The sequence below is a fragment of the Frieseomelitta varia genome, unplaced genomic scaffold, assembly GCF_011392965.1.
Source record: "Frieseomelitta varia isolate USP_RPSP 00005682 unplaced genomic scaffold, Fvar_1.2 scaffold_308, whole genome shotgun sequence".
Classification (NCBI taxonomy): domain Eukaryota; kingdom Metazoa; phylum Arthropoda; class Insecta; order Hymenoptera; family Apidae; genus Frieseomelitta; species Frieseomelitta varia.
Genome location: NW_025110044.1, coordinates 185,544 through 201,901, shown reverse-complemented (window position 1 = coordinate 201,901; position 16,358 = coordinate 185,544). Strand labels below are relative to the sequence as shown.

At 46.2% G+C, this 16,358-nt stretch overlaps 1 protein-coding gene across 5 annotated transcripts in view; it reads left to right on the top strand.

The window, feature by feature from the left end:
- The first annotated feature begins 227 nt into the window (after positions 1–227).
- The window catches only part of LOC122529781 (A-kinase anchor protein 200-like), a 49,403-nt gene continuing 33,272 nt past the window's right edge, over positions 228–16,358 (top strand). The window contains exons 1-3 of one of the 5 annotated variants that reach the window (XM_043656216.1): positions 228–333; positions 1,445–1,631; positions 8,661–8,994. In XM_043656216.1, coding sequence (XP_043512151.1) covers positions 8,758–8,994 — 237 coding nt within the window. In that variant the 5' untranslated portion in view covers positions 228–333; positions 1,445–1,631; positions 8,661–8,757. Of the gene's footprint in view, positions 334–1,168; positions 1,632–8,660; positions 8,995–16,358 lie in introns of those variants that run through there. The other 4 variants (XM_043656217.1, XM_043656218.1, XM_043656215.1 and 1 more) reach the window with 4 other exon arrangements.

Below are 16,358 nucleotides of genomic sequence, written 5' to 3'. Positions count from 1 at the left end.
GGGAGGAGTGCTTCAGCTACGAGGAAAAAGATTGACCCTGAAAAACTCGTGGTAGTTCTCGTTGATCGTGGCCCGAAGTAGAGAGCCCTTCGTGACAGGACCCCGCCCTGGAGTCGAACCCCTCATACCCCCGATGTTCTTGGCGAGCTCGAGGCAGGGCTGCCACCATCCGAACTGAGTCCCTGGGTGCCGGGCTCAGCCGATACATTCCTGCCTCCCGTCTATCCCGGAGCTCATTCTTTCTCTGACCGTCGAGCAGTGCGGAGCGCAGCGGGAACGAAGCGGCGCTCGGTTGTTCGAGAGTGAACGTTGCACGCTTTACCGCGGACTCGAGTAAGTGAAACGGCCGTGCGAATCGAGAGAGGTAGTCGAGGAATCGTCAATCGTGTTCACACGGTGCTGCTTGTTTTTGGCTGATTTTTGTCGATTTGTTGTGCGCGTTAGTCGAGTTCTCGCCCGCGCTCGGCTTCCATCGCCGATAAATAGAGAGGAGAGAGAGGAGGGCTACACCGAACGTAGCCGAAACTCCGGTTCGGCGGGAACAAAGGAACGGCGGTGCCGAGTCGAATCGTCGCCGAGAGATCGGAGCAGAGAGAGGAAACGCGAAACGATCGATCGTCAACTGCCTCTGCTCTAAACTAAGTCCTGTGTCTGCTTCTGTCGTATCGGGAGGGGGGAGTGAGTCTCGTATCGCGTATTAATCCTGCCCATTATCGTGTTCGTCTCCGTCCGAGTCATTGGAAAGGTGACACAAACGCTTGTTGTACCGATTCCGTGTATAATATCTGCTTGTGATTTACAAGTTCAAGTGTTGTATGCGCACGAGGCACGAGGGGACGTCAGGAGAGATTTTCGAAACGGAGGAGCAAAAGTGGTGAGAGAGAGAAGGGGGGGGGGGAAGTGTGAGACAAAGAAAGGACGAAAGGGAGAGAAAAAGAAAGAAAGAAAGAGCGAGTGAGTTAGAGTTAGTGAAGCGAAGGGGGTAGGAAGGAAGGAAGGAAACAAGAGAGAGAGAAATAAAGAAAGAAAGAGAGTGAATGTATGCGCGCGCGCGCACGTACGAGAGAGAGAGAGAGAGAGAGAGAGAGAGAGAGAGAGAGAGAGAGAGAGAGAGAGAGAGGAGCGAGCTACTAGCGAGCGAGAGCGAACGAGCGAGCAATACGTTGGTGACAGAAAGACGGTCGGACGGACAGACGGACCGACAGACAGACGCCGCTTCCCCTCCGCTTCTCTCGCCAGTCGGTCGCGCGTTACCGAGCGAAGTGGATGAGTTCGCGAACGCGCTCCCGCTAAAGGCCTCTGCTGTTTGTGTCTGGCCGTAGGCGACTTCGGTATTCCGTTTCTTCTTGCCTCTACCCCGAGCCGAGCATTACCCATTCTCTCTCTCGTGTGCCTCTGCCATCGTGTGCGCTTCTTCACCTCTCGTACTCTCGTGTTTGTCTAGACGCCACGCATCGTGCTACACACCCGGCTATCGTCACCATCGCCGCCGCCGCCGCCTCGCCTCCACCTCTCGGAATAATATATCCAGCAGTGTGTTTTCTTGTGCTCGCGGAGCACCGGCGAGGGACGCGCCTTCACGAGAAAGATTTCGCCTCGTCGCGCCACTTACGACGCTCTCGACTACCGAGGTGAGTACCAACACACCACCCCCGAGTGGCTCTCGCCGTTTTCCTCGTTTTTTCGTCGGTGATTTTGTCGGGCCGCGCGCGCCCTTCCCCCCATACTGAACACCTTGTTTCCCCGCGTGTGTACAGTGCGTGCATGCCGCCGCGCACCGGTCTCGACATTCGACACGCCACACTGTCGCTGTTTTTCCTCGCGTATCCATACGCTTTGCTCAGTCGTCGATCGGAATCCTTCCTCGACTCATTTCGCGCGGTTTCTGTCAAAAAGCCAACGGTAGAAGCGGCAGCGTTTTACGCGTCGTGCGGAATTTCGAGTGTGTATACCCCCGCGCCATTTTGAAAATGGGCAGCATCAATCGATATAGCAAGCGCCGTACGAAGCCGGCACTCTCTCTCTCTCTCTTTCTCTCTCGATTCCAGTCGCTCCAATGACTTTCCTTCCACTTCCCCGACGAATCGTTCGCGAAGCGTTCCTTCTCCTCCCCGGGAAAAAAACATTCTGCGAGTCGCGCCGATCGGCAGTTAGATCGAGAATCGGTTGAAAAAGCGTGACGGTCGTATTTGCATGATCGGAAGACTCGTGTTGGGAGCAGCGGCCGGTTACGCCATCTTGATTCCTTCTCCCACCACTTGGTCGGTATTAACCCCCGAACGATCGACCATACGCACGATTTCAAGACTACCAGTGACCTTTCCCTCTAGGCACGATCCATCGGAATCTTGCAATCGAGGCCTGGCTTCGTGGTATTTCGTTGATTTTCTATCGTTGTACGCGTCTGTTCGATCGACGTTCGGGGTGGAGGGGGACGACGCGTCATCGGCCCTTAGGCCAAGGGCCCATACAAAATGGAATTCCTTCTTTCAGAGGACAAATCGCGCGTATACCGACGCGACGTGAAAACTCGCAGCCAGGAGATTGTGTTCTCCGCTCTCGTAGATTTTTAGCGTTTTCCTGTTACCATGGTGAAAGAGGAGGAGAGGGATAGAAAGGAGATACGTTCTTGCCAAGCCGGGTGCCTTAAACAGAGGCGACGTGTCTGCCTACCTACAGCATCTCTCTCTTTCTCTTTCTCTTTCTCTCTTTTCTCTCTCTTCGTGCCGATTTTGCATAGCAGGCCTCTATTTGCCGTGCATTTAAAACGCAGTCAAGGCTTCCATGGAAGCGATTGTTGTCGCTCGGGGAATGGCAGCTGGTGGAGAAAGGCCGAGAAAATGCTGGTCCCCGACTGAGCCTGTGGCCCGTCCACGCATCCCGATCTCTGGTTCCTTTCTTTTGTCAACGTTCGTGCAATTCACGATATCTTCATTCGTTATTCGTCTCGAAGATATTGTAGTTTCCGAACGGATCTTTTCTTTGTCGTGCGTTTCTCGATTTTCTCCATGGCGGTTGGGCGTGTGTCGGCCAACGTGTTCGACTTTTGAGACGACGTTTTGCGATTAGCCGCGCTTCTCCGTGGCTCTTTAGTTGCCTTTTTTTTTTTCCTTCGTGCATTGCGCGATTAACGGCAACCAGTTTCAGCGGCGAGTCTCTCTTTCTCTCTCTTTCTACGCCATCCACGCGATAACGGGTCGTTAACTTGCCTACATCTGCCTTTCTCTCGTTTACAAGAACGAAGAAAAGAGCTGTTCCGACTGCTTAGGCAGAGACCGTGCACGCCGCGTCGTCGAGTGCCTTTGAAACGCCTCGCGGCTCGACCGGTTTTTCGCCAGAAAACTGTCGTCCTCTTCTACCTCTCCTCTCCGCTTCTGCGGGTCGAAACGATAGCAGCGTGCACCGAATCAACAGTGCCTCGCCGTTCTTTTCTCTCGATTCCCGACATCTCATCGCGTCGCTCTTTTCGTACGTCGGGAAAGTTTGCCTCGCGTTTCTCTTCCCCCGGCACATTCTTGCTCTTACGTTCTCCATCTGGTGTTTGCGCGTGAGATTTTTGGATTCGGGGCTTTCAGGGACTTTCACCCTCGGCGGGCAAGGTCCTCCCGATGTTTACACGAGCGGCGAAGGGTGCACACGCGGCGCGCACCACCCAACCACAAATAGATCCACGCACTACTCCGGATATGCCGTGTATTTTTAAACCTACTCCAGCCGTGCCCTGTGCCCCACCTTTGCCAAACGTTCGCTCTCCATCCGCGGCAGCACAGGGTGAATTTTCCTGTTTACCCTTTACGTCGACCGCGACGATTTTCATCGGGTACAAGTTCTCTTCCCGTACGTACGTACGTACATACGTAAGTACGCACGTGCGCCGCGCCGGATTCGTTCACGCATGCGGGACACGCGCCTGAATACGGGCCGGCCACGTCGCCTCATTCTCTCTCGGGCACGCTCGTAATTCTCGATTTCGAGAACAGTGGCCCGAGCAGATGTCCTTTTTTTTTTCTTCTTTCTTCGAGGATGAATTATTTGCCTAACATCCCCGCGTCACGAATATCAGGCGTGTTGGCCCTGCGAAAATAATGGACTATTGATTGGGTGTACGCTATTTGTACGGCGTGGACCCGTTACTCCGTGGGAATCGAGCCTGTATCGCGCTCTCGCACGCACGCACTCTTGTCCAAAGCGGAAAAATAGAATTTTCCTTATTTTCTTTATATATATTTATATATGAAAAAATATATTAAAAGATATTAAATATATTAAAAACTTTCCTTACATCTTTATATATATTTATAATATTTATATTATATATAATATCTTTATATATATTTATATATCTGTGCACACTGTGGATAAAATGTTACAGGCATATTCGATATACAAGATAGTTTGGGGGGTATTTTCAAATTCTTTTTCGAATGGTGTACGAAGTTTTCGATATTCGGAAGAGCGCCGTCAAACTCAGTAACTTGTGTGTAAAGCAATTTTTCCTTATTCTGCGTAGTTAAAGAGTTACAGCAGAGCTTTTGTAGATGTCGAAAGATAAAGAAATTTATTGAATTTATTGAATCTTTTGTCTTACTACCATTAATTCTAGTAATATCCATTTGTTACATTTACCGTTACAAACTTTCTTTTGGAGTCATGTTTTTAGTAACATCGCAACACACACCTGTTAGGCGTTAAGTATGTCGTCGCATTTCTCAGATGAACGAACATTGCTTTTCTTTTGACAAGTACGAATTTCCAAACGTTCGTGTTTAAAGGAAAGAAATTTGAAAAATGTTTAGTATCGGGTGTCTATGCGGACAGTTTCTACAAAACTGTCTTCGCTTCGAGTTTACATCCCGAAATATCTTCCTTCATATTTACCGTCTTCCATTTCGTAGAAGACAGTTTGTGACACAATTTGTCTGCTCCACCCTGTATATACGTATTTCTTTCCCTTTGTCCAACTAATGTACGTTTTTCCATTGCCGTTAATGACTCAACGGATGTGACACCATGTGTTGATCGAGTGCTGCCAGCGTTCGCTGCGTTTTGTAAAGCTTTCCCGGCGAGAGCTTCTTTCGACGGAGCGGCCTTGATTTTATAATACAGTAACGGGTGCGTTAATCGACACGCTCGCGTTTGCAATTCGTGTTCTACGTTCTAACGCGGATATCTTAACGATCCGTGAAACGTGAAAGTGTGTTTTGTCAGCGATTAGCCGGACGCTCGTGATTAACAGTTCTCTGAGTCACGGTGTAAATGTTATCGTTATCGTTTCTCGAGAATTCGGTGATTTCCAGCGTTTCGTCGAATCCTGCACGGCGTCGGGCGTGCAATTGTTTTGTAACACCGGTCGGAAGTCGGCTTTACAGGGACTATAGTATCGTTAGAATGGCATAAACGTCGTAGGCATTTTCTCATTAGCATCGTTCCGAGTGTTACATGTGTATGTATATGTATATGTTGGAATTTCGTTTCTCATACGCAGAAGCTTGGCGTGACATCGTCGTTCAGGCCTTAATAGTCTTCGGCGGCAGTGACCTCTGAATGCGCTTATTAATCTATTGAGCGTAATCGGCAGAAAGAAATCTCGGTGCGTGGTTTTATTTGTATTGTGTTGCTCTCGCAGTGAATAGGTAATTAGTGGAACGATCAGAACCGAAATTGTTGTCGCTACCCCTCTTTTTCTCCTTTCCTCTCAAGTAACTCGAGTCTCATTGATAGAAACGCGTGAACGCGCCAGTTTACGTAGAATTTGTTTGTGCAACTGTAAATGAAGTGTCGCAAAATGAGAGCTTGTCACGAAAGTGCCGAATTCGGAGCAGTGACACGATTTCCTCGGCCGGTTTGCTTCGTTTTCAAAGAATCGATGGCGCTTCTTTGTGTTCGCCACCGGCGCAGCTACGCAATAAGATAGAACCGGCAAGAAAAGACAAATACGTGCGATTATTTCTTGGCCGTCATCGGTGAACGGTGAACGGATGTTGAATATTATCTGGTGATGCGGTTTGCGACAGGCGATATACGTACTAAATATAGGAACGTCGGCGAGAGATAAATCGGTAGTAGGTACAAGAGTGAGTTATGAGAAGAAAGGCTGTTTCTCCTTGCCGAGATCATTCCACGCTTCCCATCGAGCGCGTACGATCGTTCGACACGTGTTCTTGACCTCTTAACTCTAGCTTTCGCCTCCGATGTACTTGGCCCGTGTACTAAATCTATTTTTTACCAACATATACCATAGAGGTCTAGCCCTCTGCGCACTCAGTGGAGATGAAACAACATAAATATTTGTCGAACCTCTTCCTGCTGTCTAATATACGGCCGGGGCTAATTATGCCTGTTTCTTTCTCGCCTGTTGATATTTCGTAACACACGAATTCTCAGAGACGCCGAGAGAAGTGAATTCGTGGGGGCACAAATTCTTTCTCGCGCGTGCTTGGCAACGTTTGTCGTAAATCCGATGGATCTATCGCGAAACGCGAAATGAAGTGGAACTTTTAATAGCGTTTTCTCCGATCCAGTGAACCGTGATTCCTTTGTACTGCGCCCCGTACTCCAATTTGTTCGGAAAATTCGGCATCGACGGGGGTGTTCCGAATAGTTCGCCAGGGGTGAGCCATTGTTAGCCATTATTACGTTACGTTGAGGGTAATAGCGACGAAAGAATCTTCCCGCATCCACGTGGGATCAAAGTAATTCTCACGTAGGCCGACGGGGTAGGCGATCTTTTTCTTATCAGGAATTCCTTTCTAATCCTAATAAATGGTTTCGACGTCGTACAGCCACCCGATGTACACGAGAGACGACGAGCTTCGAAACGCATTAGCGCAAGCGCGTGGCGGAGTCGTAGAACGCGACTGGAAAGTGCAATGCACCGGGAATAGTTCTACCAAGGGACAGACAAACGCTATTATTCAGTGGCAACGATACGCGACACGTTCGCGCCGCACGTTTGCCTTCGTTTTGGGAAAGCTTGAAACGCCCGTTGTATCGTTAGCGACGCGCGATCGGATAAACACACTCCCTCGAACGGAACGGAACAGAATCTGCAACGATCTATCGTTTTATCCGTCCGAATTTAAAACCGCCGAGCTGTGATTACCGCGAAACGAAGCGTTTGTCGATAGCCGGGTAGGGAGGGAGGGAGGAAGGGGGAAGAGTGTTGCCGTTAGAAAGCGGAAAGCTGATTCGATCTACCTACTTTCCGCTGATTGAAAATCGCAGGCAACGAGTTGACGGGAACTCGATGTTCGAAAAATATCGGGAAACGTCGCGTTTTATTACGTTTCCGCGACGCTGAGAAATCGCTCGCGAAACGAATGCTCGTTAAAAAAAAAAATGCTGTTTCTACAAGAGGCCGTGTGCCTGTGTCTATCCGTTTGTCGAGATCTCGGTCATTTTTCATCTCGATCAGTCCAGGATACAAAGGCTTGAACCGGTGGTTGGTGTTGTCGGCTGGTTGCGGCCGCGTAGACGCGTTACGCATCGTAGCTGCTAGGCAGGGCATCGGTGCGTGGCCACGCCACGTGCTCTTTAAACGCGTCTTACACACGAATGCGCTTGGTCTCGTGTTCGACTTCGCCTCGCCGTGCCAGTTTTTCGCACTCGTTGCTCGAACACAACGGATCGTTTCCTCTATTCCCCGTGAGAGAGGAGAGAAGCTCTTCGTCTCTCGACCGCGGGACCGTTAACCAACCCTGTCCCCTCTCTTTTTAACGGCTCGCAGCGCCTATTTTCTAACGCGGTAATTACAGAGATCTGCTCTTTCAAAGAGTCCCTTTCTTCTCGCGCTTTTCCACGCTATTGTTGTTAGACCGAACGACGATTTTGCTTAGAACTCGATCGATACGAATCAGAAGTCGGGCGGACGGAGAGGCTCGTGTTTCGTTGAATTCTTCTTCTCCGGGTGGTGACGTTTAACTCGCGAGGGATTCCTTTCTCGCGAAGCGTGTCGCCTTCTTCTCTTTCCTCTTCCCCTTTGTCTTTCGCGAGCTCATATATTATTCATTCATCACTGAGGTATGCCCGGTAATTTCTTACGCGAACCGTATAAAGAAACCTTTGCTATCTCTGCGGCGCGAAACGAGAGAGAGATCTGCATACGGATGTGACGTAGTAAATCGATAGGGAAACTGCCGAATCACGTTTGCTTATCTCTCTCGAAAGTGGCCAAGCTTCGTCAAGCTTTGTAATTGAGAAATAATTCTGGAATAAAGAGAGAGAGAAAGAGGGAAAGGAGACTTTTCCTATCGTTAACTTCTTGCGCTGGAATGACATTCCACGCATGTCGAGAATTTTTTGTCCCAAAATTGCAATGTTTCCTCAGTTTTAAGTATATTTAAGTATAACCCAGGCAAAACAAATAGTAAATTTATTACTTCTCGATAATATCTGTCCAGCGAGATATCATACCGACGAGTTCAAGAAGAAAGCGACGAATTGTTGTTATATACGGTTCGGTCACTCGTTATGGTCCGCAATCAGTTGCCAGCGCAAGAAGTGGTTAACGTTATTTTCGGTACATACCAGTTAGTATTCAGCTATAAAGAACCGCAAAGTAGTAAACTTGTTTGCCGATCGATAGCCAAAAAGCTCGATCAGTGGATCCCCATTATCCTTCACGCACGATTTCGTCGTTCATTCTCGCCGTTTGATTGCAGGTCAGTTTCATTGGACGCGCGACACCTGATCGATCACAGCATCCGAAAAGCGCAGACGAGAGACAGGTGAGCCAGAAGGAGATAAAGAGACAAAAAGATGGGAGCGAGACAGAGCAGAAGGTCCGTGGACATAACGACGACTCCGAAGAAGGAAGGGTTGCCCGCCGAAGGAGGTGTCGGTGATGCAGCTGCACCTGGCGATGGCAAGCTGGAAAGGATCGAGGAGGCCGACACGAAGCCCACTACTAATGGAATAGCGCCGCACACGGACGTGACCGAGGATAAAGACAAGGATAAGGACGACGCGACGGAAAAGGACAAGGATAAAGAGAAGGTAAGATGCATCGGGAACCACTCGTTGCTTTGCTTTTTAATCAGATTTTAATATTCATTGGATTTGAAGTCGAACAACTGTAACTTGCATTCGTATTGGCGCCTGGAGCCTCTATTTTCAAAATACGCTGTTCATTTAATTCTAAGATATTTTTACGTCGCGACACTTTTTTTTTCCGCTCCAAAAATACTATAAATTGTCACAGTATGTAAAGACATTTAACAATTTTTTTTTTTTTTTTTTTTTTGGTCTGAATCGATTAATTTGAAAATCGACGCTCCAAACTTTAGAACGAATTCAAGTTTACGGTTTTACGAAACTGTAACAGTTTAAATGTTCAGTGTCCGAATATTTGAATGTTTGAGTATCAACGCGAATAACTGTACTTGGAAGAATAAAACTTCTTCGTATTTAATCTCGATGACACAACGACACTACTCCGTACAGCCTTTTTCTATAATATCTTCCCTCGAAGTCGTTGAAATTTATCGTTCGTAAGAATGTGCCAATGAATCAGCAATGAATCGCCCGCTACATCATCGCGAGTGTATTTTGCTCGATTTTTTTTTTTTTCTAGAAAACGATCGACGGTTATTGAATTCAATTGATTCATCGACGGTGCACAGTGTTCGATACATATAAGAAAATAAAGCGGGAAAGTGATAACTTCTCTCGGAACGAAAATTTTTGTAATGAAATTTGTTATTTGGCCTTACATTAATAGGTAATTCTTTTATAATTTGAATATAACGATTTGGATTATCGATGTGTTTGGACATAACGATTTCGACTATTCTCTCATTTTGGGCAGATTTGACACAAATTTGACTTTAATGTAAGATTCAATCTATCCAGAATCAATATAGAAACAAAGTCATGATGATATTTTTTGATATTTTTAAAACTCATTTCGAAATTGACAAAATTATTCATACAAATGATTCAAAAAATTCGTCGTTATTATATTTAGAACTTTTCAGTAATTTCAAAAGTACATTACTAAACTCGTCTTATAAGGATAAAACTAAGGAAACAAATATTACTGCTGTGACAGCTAAAAAAGAAAAAGGAAAATGCATCAACTTTTACATTCAATTTCATGCTTCGATTTTGAACAACAAATCGATGTATTTTATAAAAGTCGTAACATCTTACGAACGTGTTGTGTTACTAATATTTCGTGACATAAGACTTTTCAGGTCTTAAACTTCCAATGTTTCGTTTTCTTGTATTGAATCGAACACTGTGCGACGAACGTGACTTCCTATTCGACGAGCGGTCTACGTACGTTTGTTGCCGCTGAAAAACCGTGGCCGGCGACTCGCGTCTAGGGTTCTACGTAATAATAATATTGCACAAGCAGCGCGTGTACTACACGCGCCGTTATATACGCGGCGTATCGCGTGCGTATATATGCAGTTCGTTGCGTTCTCGGATTATTATTATACCGAGATCGGGCTGCGTGATACGCCGCGCTTTCGTTTCGTTCGAGACTCCTCATTGCGGATAAAAATCCCGCTGCGAAACGAACCGGAAGGACTCGGGAGGGTAAAAAAAACTCGAAAATATCAGACAGAAGGAACATGAGATCGGTACACATGTTTTTCGTGTTTTTCATCCGGTCGAGGCCGATGAATCGGTGCCATTTTTCGCGAACGTGTCGATCCATCTCGGTATCAGCGAAAGAATCTGAAAAACCACGAATCGGACGCTGTCAACGGCAGACGGCCACGCGGCGCCGACGTGCCTATCGAAAGTTCGAACTGTCACTCTCGTCGGATCGCATAAGCGTGCCAGTGTATATATCGTGAAATGCTCGCAGCTAGACGAAACCTGATATTTCCTCGATTGAGCAACCCCGGCAGCTGTCATGCACTAGATACGGTAACGCGCGTGAAAGGGTGGAGAGGGTGGGATGAAAAGTGAGAGAGAGAGAGAGAGAGAGAGAGAGAGAGAGAGAGATCGCTATTCTGCCTCTTGCTTTCATTTCCGTTAAACAGCAGGTCCTTTCCTACTTCCTTCATCGTTCCGATCGATAACACGAGAGATTTAAAATGGTTTATCGGATCCTCCGATTTTTCCACGTTTCTCTCCACGTCGCGGTTCCATTATCCTCGCTCTCTCGCCATAGTTGTCCGCGCGAATCGATCGCCGTTGCATTTCTAGACCGTGGTGTATAAAGCTCGAGCCCGAGAAAGGCGTGCACTTAATTTCTTGGAAAAGTGTATTTTTACATGCACAGTACGCCCATTGTGCCACTTAACGAAAGCAGGATAGCGATCTTTCCAGAGATGTTTGTGTGTGTGTTAACGGTTCGCCTAGATCCACGCTAGTAGAACGCGAGTAAATCGAAACGTCGATTTTATTCGATGCGAGAACGAAAGTGTTCTCTCCCGCGGCCGGTGGGAACTTACTTAACGGCGAGATCTGGCTGCGAAATTTTTTTCAATATCGCTCGAGTAGATAGACGTAACGCTATATATATATATATACACACATACACACATACATACATATATCGGTATCGATTTCTCGATCTCGCTTTCACGGCACGAAGCCAAGGAAACCGCGTTAATTCGCCATAAACGGTGTTATCAGGGCCGCAACAGAATCACGATCGAGTGTGTGTGTGTATCGCGATCGCTGTGCCCGGGCGGATGTACTCGAGATAGCAAGCGCGATGCTCGACACAACGCTCGGCTTACCGAGATTACATAGTTGCTCTAGATAGATTCCGCGGAAAGAAGTAGGAGTTCCGAGGAGTTGGTTGAATTTTCGCGTGGAAAAAGAATATCGAAATACCGTTTCAACGGAGGTCGAGTGGTCGACTCGTTACCACCGAAGACGCACACACAGGTGCACGCGTGTACGTACCGGTAACGCGTTCTCGCGACTAACTGTAACCGCGTCTCTCCGCGTAAACGTTCTTACCGGTGCATACCTAACTGTCCTAGACGAATAAATCTTTCGTTCCTGTGTCTTTGGTGTCTGCCCGACTTTTCGTCGGCTCGTCACAACCTGCCTGCACGCAGACGTTTCGTTAGGCCTGACACCTGGCCAATTAACACTCACCACGGGCGAGTGTCCACATATATACTTGACTTTGGTTGGTTGACAAAAATATTGATATAAATAAATCAATGAAAATTCGTGTCAGGATATTCTACACACGAGTCATTATGATTTGACCGATAATCGAAATAAATAAATTTACACAATTCTGTCTCTGTCCAAACAGAAGTTAATATTAATTTAACCTCTGGCTACTAAACCATAGTGACTTTTTCGCACGTGTAGTTTTGTTTTGAACTATAGTGGCTCACTTGTTTCTCATTGTCAGTTGAACAACAGAGGTATATATACACTGTCGTGTTGTTATGATTTTCCAAATTCTTTATGAAATAAATTTTAATTCATTCGTTTGTTTTCAATCTGAAAATTTCAGTGTATTCGTGATTACATGGAATATATTCTAATGTAATTGCATGTAAAGCAATGTCATATATACTTGACTTTGCACAGGTCTTGCTGTACAAAAGTATAGCTAAGAGGTTTAGCCGATTGTATGAAACGATTATTGATCGTTAAAAGTATAGATCGTTAAAATAATGAAATTATTGTTAATAACATTTCTTGTAATGATAGTCCGAATGGTTCTTACGTAATTGATGTTTCCTGCGCGCAACTATCATTTCGAACATCCCACCGGCAAAGTGTTGAAAGACACAACGAGCGCGCACACTCGGGCAACATCTCTCTACGATCTTGCAAAATCTCTCTCTCGAGGCAGGTGTGTTGTGCACGGCGAAACGATGTTCGAAAGTCCGCTCGCTCCCGGTATCGAACACCTGTCCTTGATACTCGTTGCTTCGGCGACGTCGACTATAGCCAGCCTGCTCGCGTCTTTTATTTTTCACCAACAGGAACGCGCCAGCCCAGCATTTCGCGAATAATTTAAGATATATCTGCAGGTTGACTACGCTACGAGTGGAGTGTCAGCCCGATGGAAAGGCCAGACCTTACTTTCCTAACCTTGACCATGCAATTTGACATGTGCGCGACACGCACATGCTCAGGCAGCAACTGATCCTTCTCTCTTTTCTCTTTCCTTCTCTCTTTCGCGGGACTTTAATCAAAACACAATTCCAGCCTTGCACGAACATCGTGATTCCATACGCGTTTTTTTCCCGATAAGGGAACTTCTTTTTTTTTATCGTTGAAACAGTTCTCGCGATCACGCTGCCTGCCGAGTGACCTGCATTTCACGCAGTAGCTTGATTTCGTTGCACGTTGGCATAGGCTAATCTTCGTGAATGTTAAATTTATGCCGACGAATGTAAAAAAAGCAATTGGAAATTTTGATTTATTAACGATCCTGAAATGAAAAAGGAAAGCCAACGATTGGAAATACTGTTCTTACAGATGATACGCAATGAATCATAAACATATGTATAGAATCGTCGCCGGCGATCGTGAAGATCGGCGATGTCTCTAACGTGGCTTATGTATGTAGCGTAAATCATCTCGAGGAAAGTGCCTTTCGCGTGAATCATCGCGAGCGTCGCCACGCTCCTCCCTCTCCTCAGGAGTAGCAACTCGTTTTATTAATTAATATGAGACGCGACTCATCTGTTTGCCGCCGCTAATTAAAACTGCGCGCCACTTGAATTCCATCGGATGTTTTGTAGACGAGCGAGACAAAGAATGCCACTGGAAGATTTCGCGTCGAGAAAATCAATTTGTCCTGGGAGGTCGCGCACGATTTTTCACGCATATCTCGCGAGTTGCGACAGTCTGCGACCGCTTCGTGATCCTTGCCAATTCAGGATGAAACCCAAACGAAAGGAGAATTTTATCGCGCGCTTTCGAACATGTTTGAGTTATATACACAAGTGTTTCCAAAATCGTGGTACAATCGGTCAAGGTATGATTCTACATTTAAAAGTAAGTGGAGAAGAAGGAGTAAAATTTTTCCGTATAACGCTTCGTTTCCGGGAAAATCGAGTTTGAAGATTTGCCAAGGCAATCTCTAATGAAACATATTCAGTCTGTCTTCTTACAAATGAAGCTGTAAATGAAAAAATTTTACTCTACATTTTTGAACGTAGGATAATGTTAATTATTCTTCTCTGTCGTGGAATTGATTAAATTCAAATTTAGTAAATTTTCAAACTCGATTTTCTCGAAGCTTGAAGTCTTATTTTTTTCACGTCGAATCACCTTCTGACTGGTTGTACGGATTTCCGAAACATCCTGGTATTATTGCCAAGGAAACGACGCCCCAGGTCCGTCTAAGTGCCTCGAGAGAGAATCGAGCCGATCACGGCAACCTTCACGCACGCGATTATCTGCACGAAATTTGGTAGATGCCTGTGTCCTTGTACCGACACGTTTCGCTCTCGCCTTTATCCGACACGCGTGTGAATCGCCGCGAATTCCTTTCGCAGAGAAAATCGCACCGGCGTAGCCGTCGATGATTTCGCGGCGACCGATGATCGGTCTCGAGACTCGCTCGCCCAGAAAACTCTCGCGATCTCGCGCGAGATTTTTAGTACACGTTTCACCGGGGCTGATTCAGCCGCGTTGGAATTCGTCGTACGAAGCTGCACCTGGCACGTCGGGCCTCGTCCTTCGCGGTGTCCTCGAGCCGACGATTTCTTCGTATGCCGATACCGTTCGATCGACAAACACGCGGAATTTTGCATCGAGAAACGCGCGCCAAGCACCACCATCCCTTTGAATATCAACTCGCGGACAAATGATTCGCGATCGGGATAAATTCTTTTATTTATAACGCGGCGCCGTGCGTCCTTTCCATGAATATTTAATCCGCGGTTGCGCGCTAGAAAACGATACAAAAGCGCCCAGTGGCGTCGTACGTGCGTCTAATTCCATTGTGTGAACGAGCGCGAGTCATTGCATTTCTCTCTCTCTCTCCCTCCTTTCTGATCGCGGGTTAGGTTCGAGGATGTTAGATAAGTGAAATCAAAATTGACGGCAAAAGGAACGATCGTTAAATTTTTTGTTATTTATCTCGGCGTGTACCAGCCTTAACACATTGCAAACCGCACATTTTTGGAGCAACAAGGAAACTTTGTACAATGCATACATGCACTCCTTTAATTCGCACTGAAATATTAAAATATTCTCAAGTATTGCTATATATTTTTGATGGTAATACTCGAGAATCTATTTATTATGTATTTCAGACTTTCACTATTATTTATTTTTTATATTTTTGTTAACACATTGAGGACGATATGCTGTAATAAACATATATAGTCTGTATTTTCTCGTATTTTTTTGAATTATTTAATACATGATTGAAAGAATGTATAGTATTTAACAAGTGTATTATTTTATTAATAACCTCTTAGCTGTGGTGCCGCTTTTAAAAAGCGTGTATCTGTGTTGTGTCGCTGGAACGACGCGATGACGATTATACTCGTCAAACACAGAGTGTGTCAGTTGCTGTAAAATTGAATTAGGTTATAACGAAGTAACACTTTTTTTTTTCTTTTTTGAAAAATCAATAGTTTTATTGTTTAATTTAATTAATATCGAGTTAAATTTTGCAGCGATGTGTGAAACGATGTATAAAGTCTAGCCTCGAAATAAAATTCGAAAATGTCTAAACTTCAGTCCAGTAACAAATTGGAATTACTTTTCCCGCATGACGAGTACACTCGTCGCTCGCAGCTTATTAACGAAAGATCTCGGTGGAAAGTGTCTTTGCAGACGAGGAGGAATCGTTGACGCGTGAAAAATGCCTCCGGACTTGTATAAAATGCCATTGCACGAGGTATGTACGCGTTTCTGCCACGTAGTCAGCCAGCCTGCCGGCTGTCCTCTTTCCTTTCTCCTCGGTATTATCAGTCACGATACCGCGATATCCAAGACGAGCGTGCGCTCGTGAGACTGGCAAGAACAAAAATAACTGGATATTTACATAATATAATGCGCGTATCGCGCGATGGGGAGAGATTCCGCTGGGCTGAGCGGAAGTGACGTGGTCGTTGCCGACGACGCACCCAGACGTGTTTCCTTTCGTTTTTTCCATCGAACTCGTCCGTGATCTCGCGAGGAAACTGTATTCCGAGCCAACTGTAAGCCGGGCCTCGAATGGCTGGATCGCCGGCTCGATCAACGATGTGTATAACGCGGTCGATAAAGTCAGCTCGTTCGTGGCGCATGGAAACAGCAAACGACCAAGTGGAATTGTTCCGGAGGATTTGTATCGATAATAAAACGGGCTGATGTTTACGCCGTGGTCGGTGGCGGTAAAAGACTCCGTTGGCCGGCCTTCGACCAGCGTTGAAGCAAACAATACTTCTTTCGTCGTATTCCATTAAGCCCGAGAATCA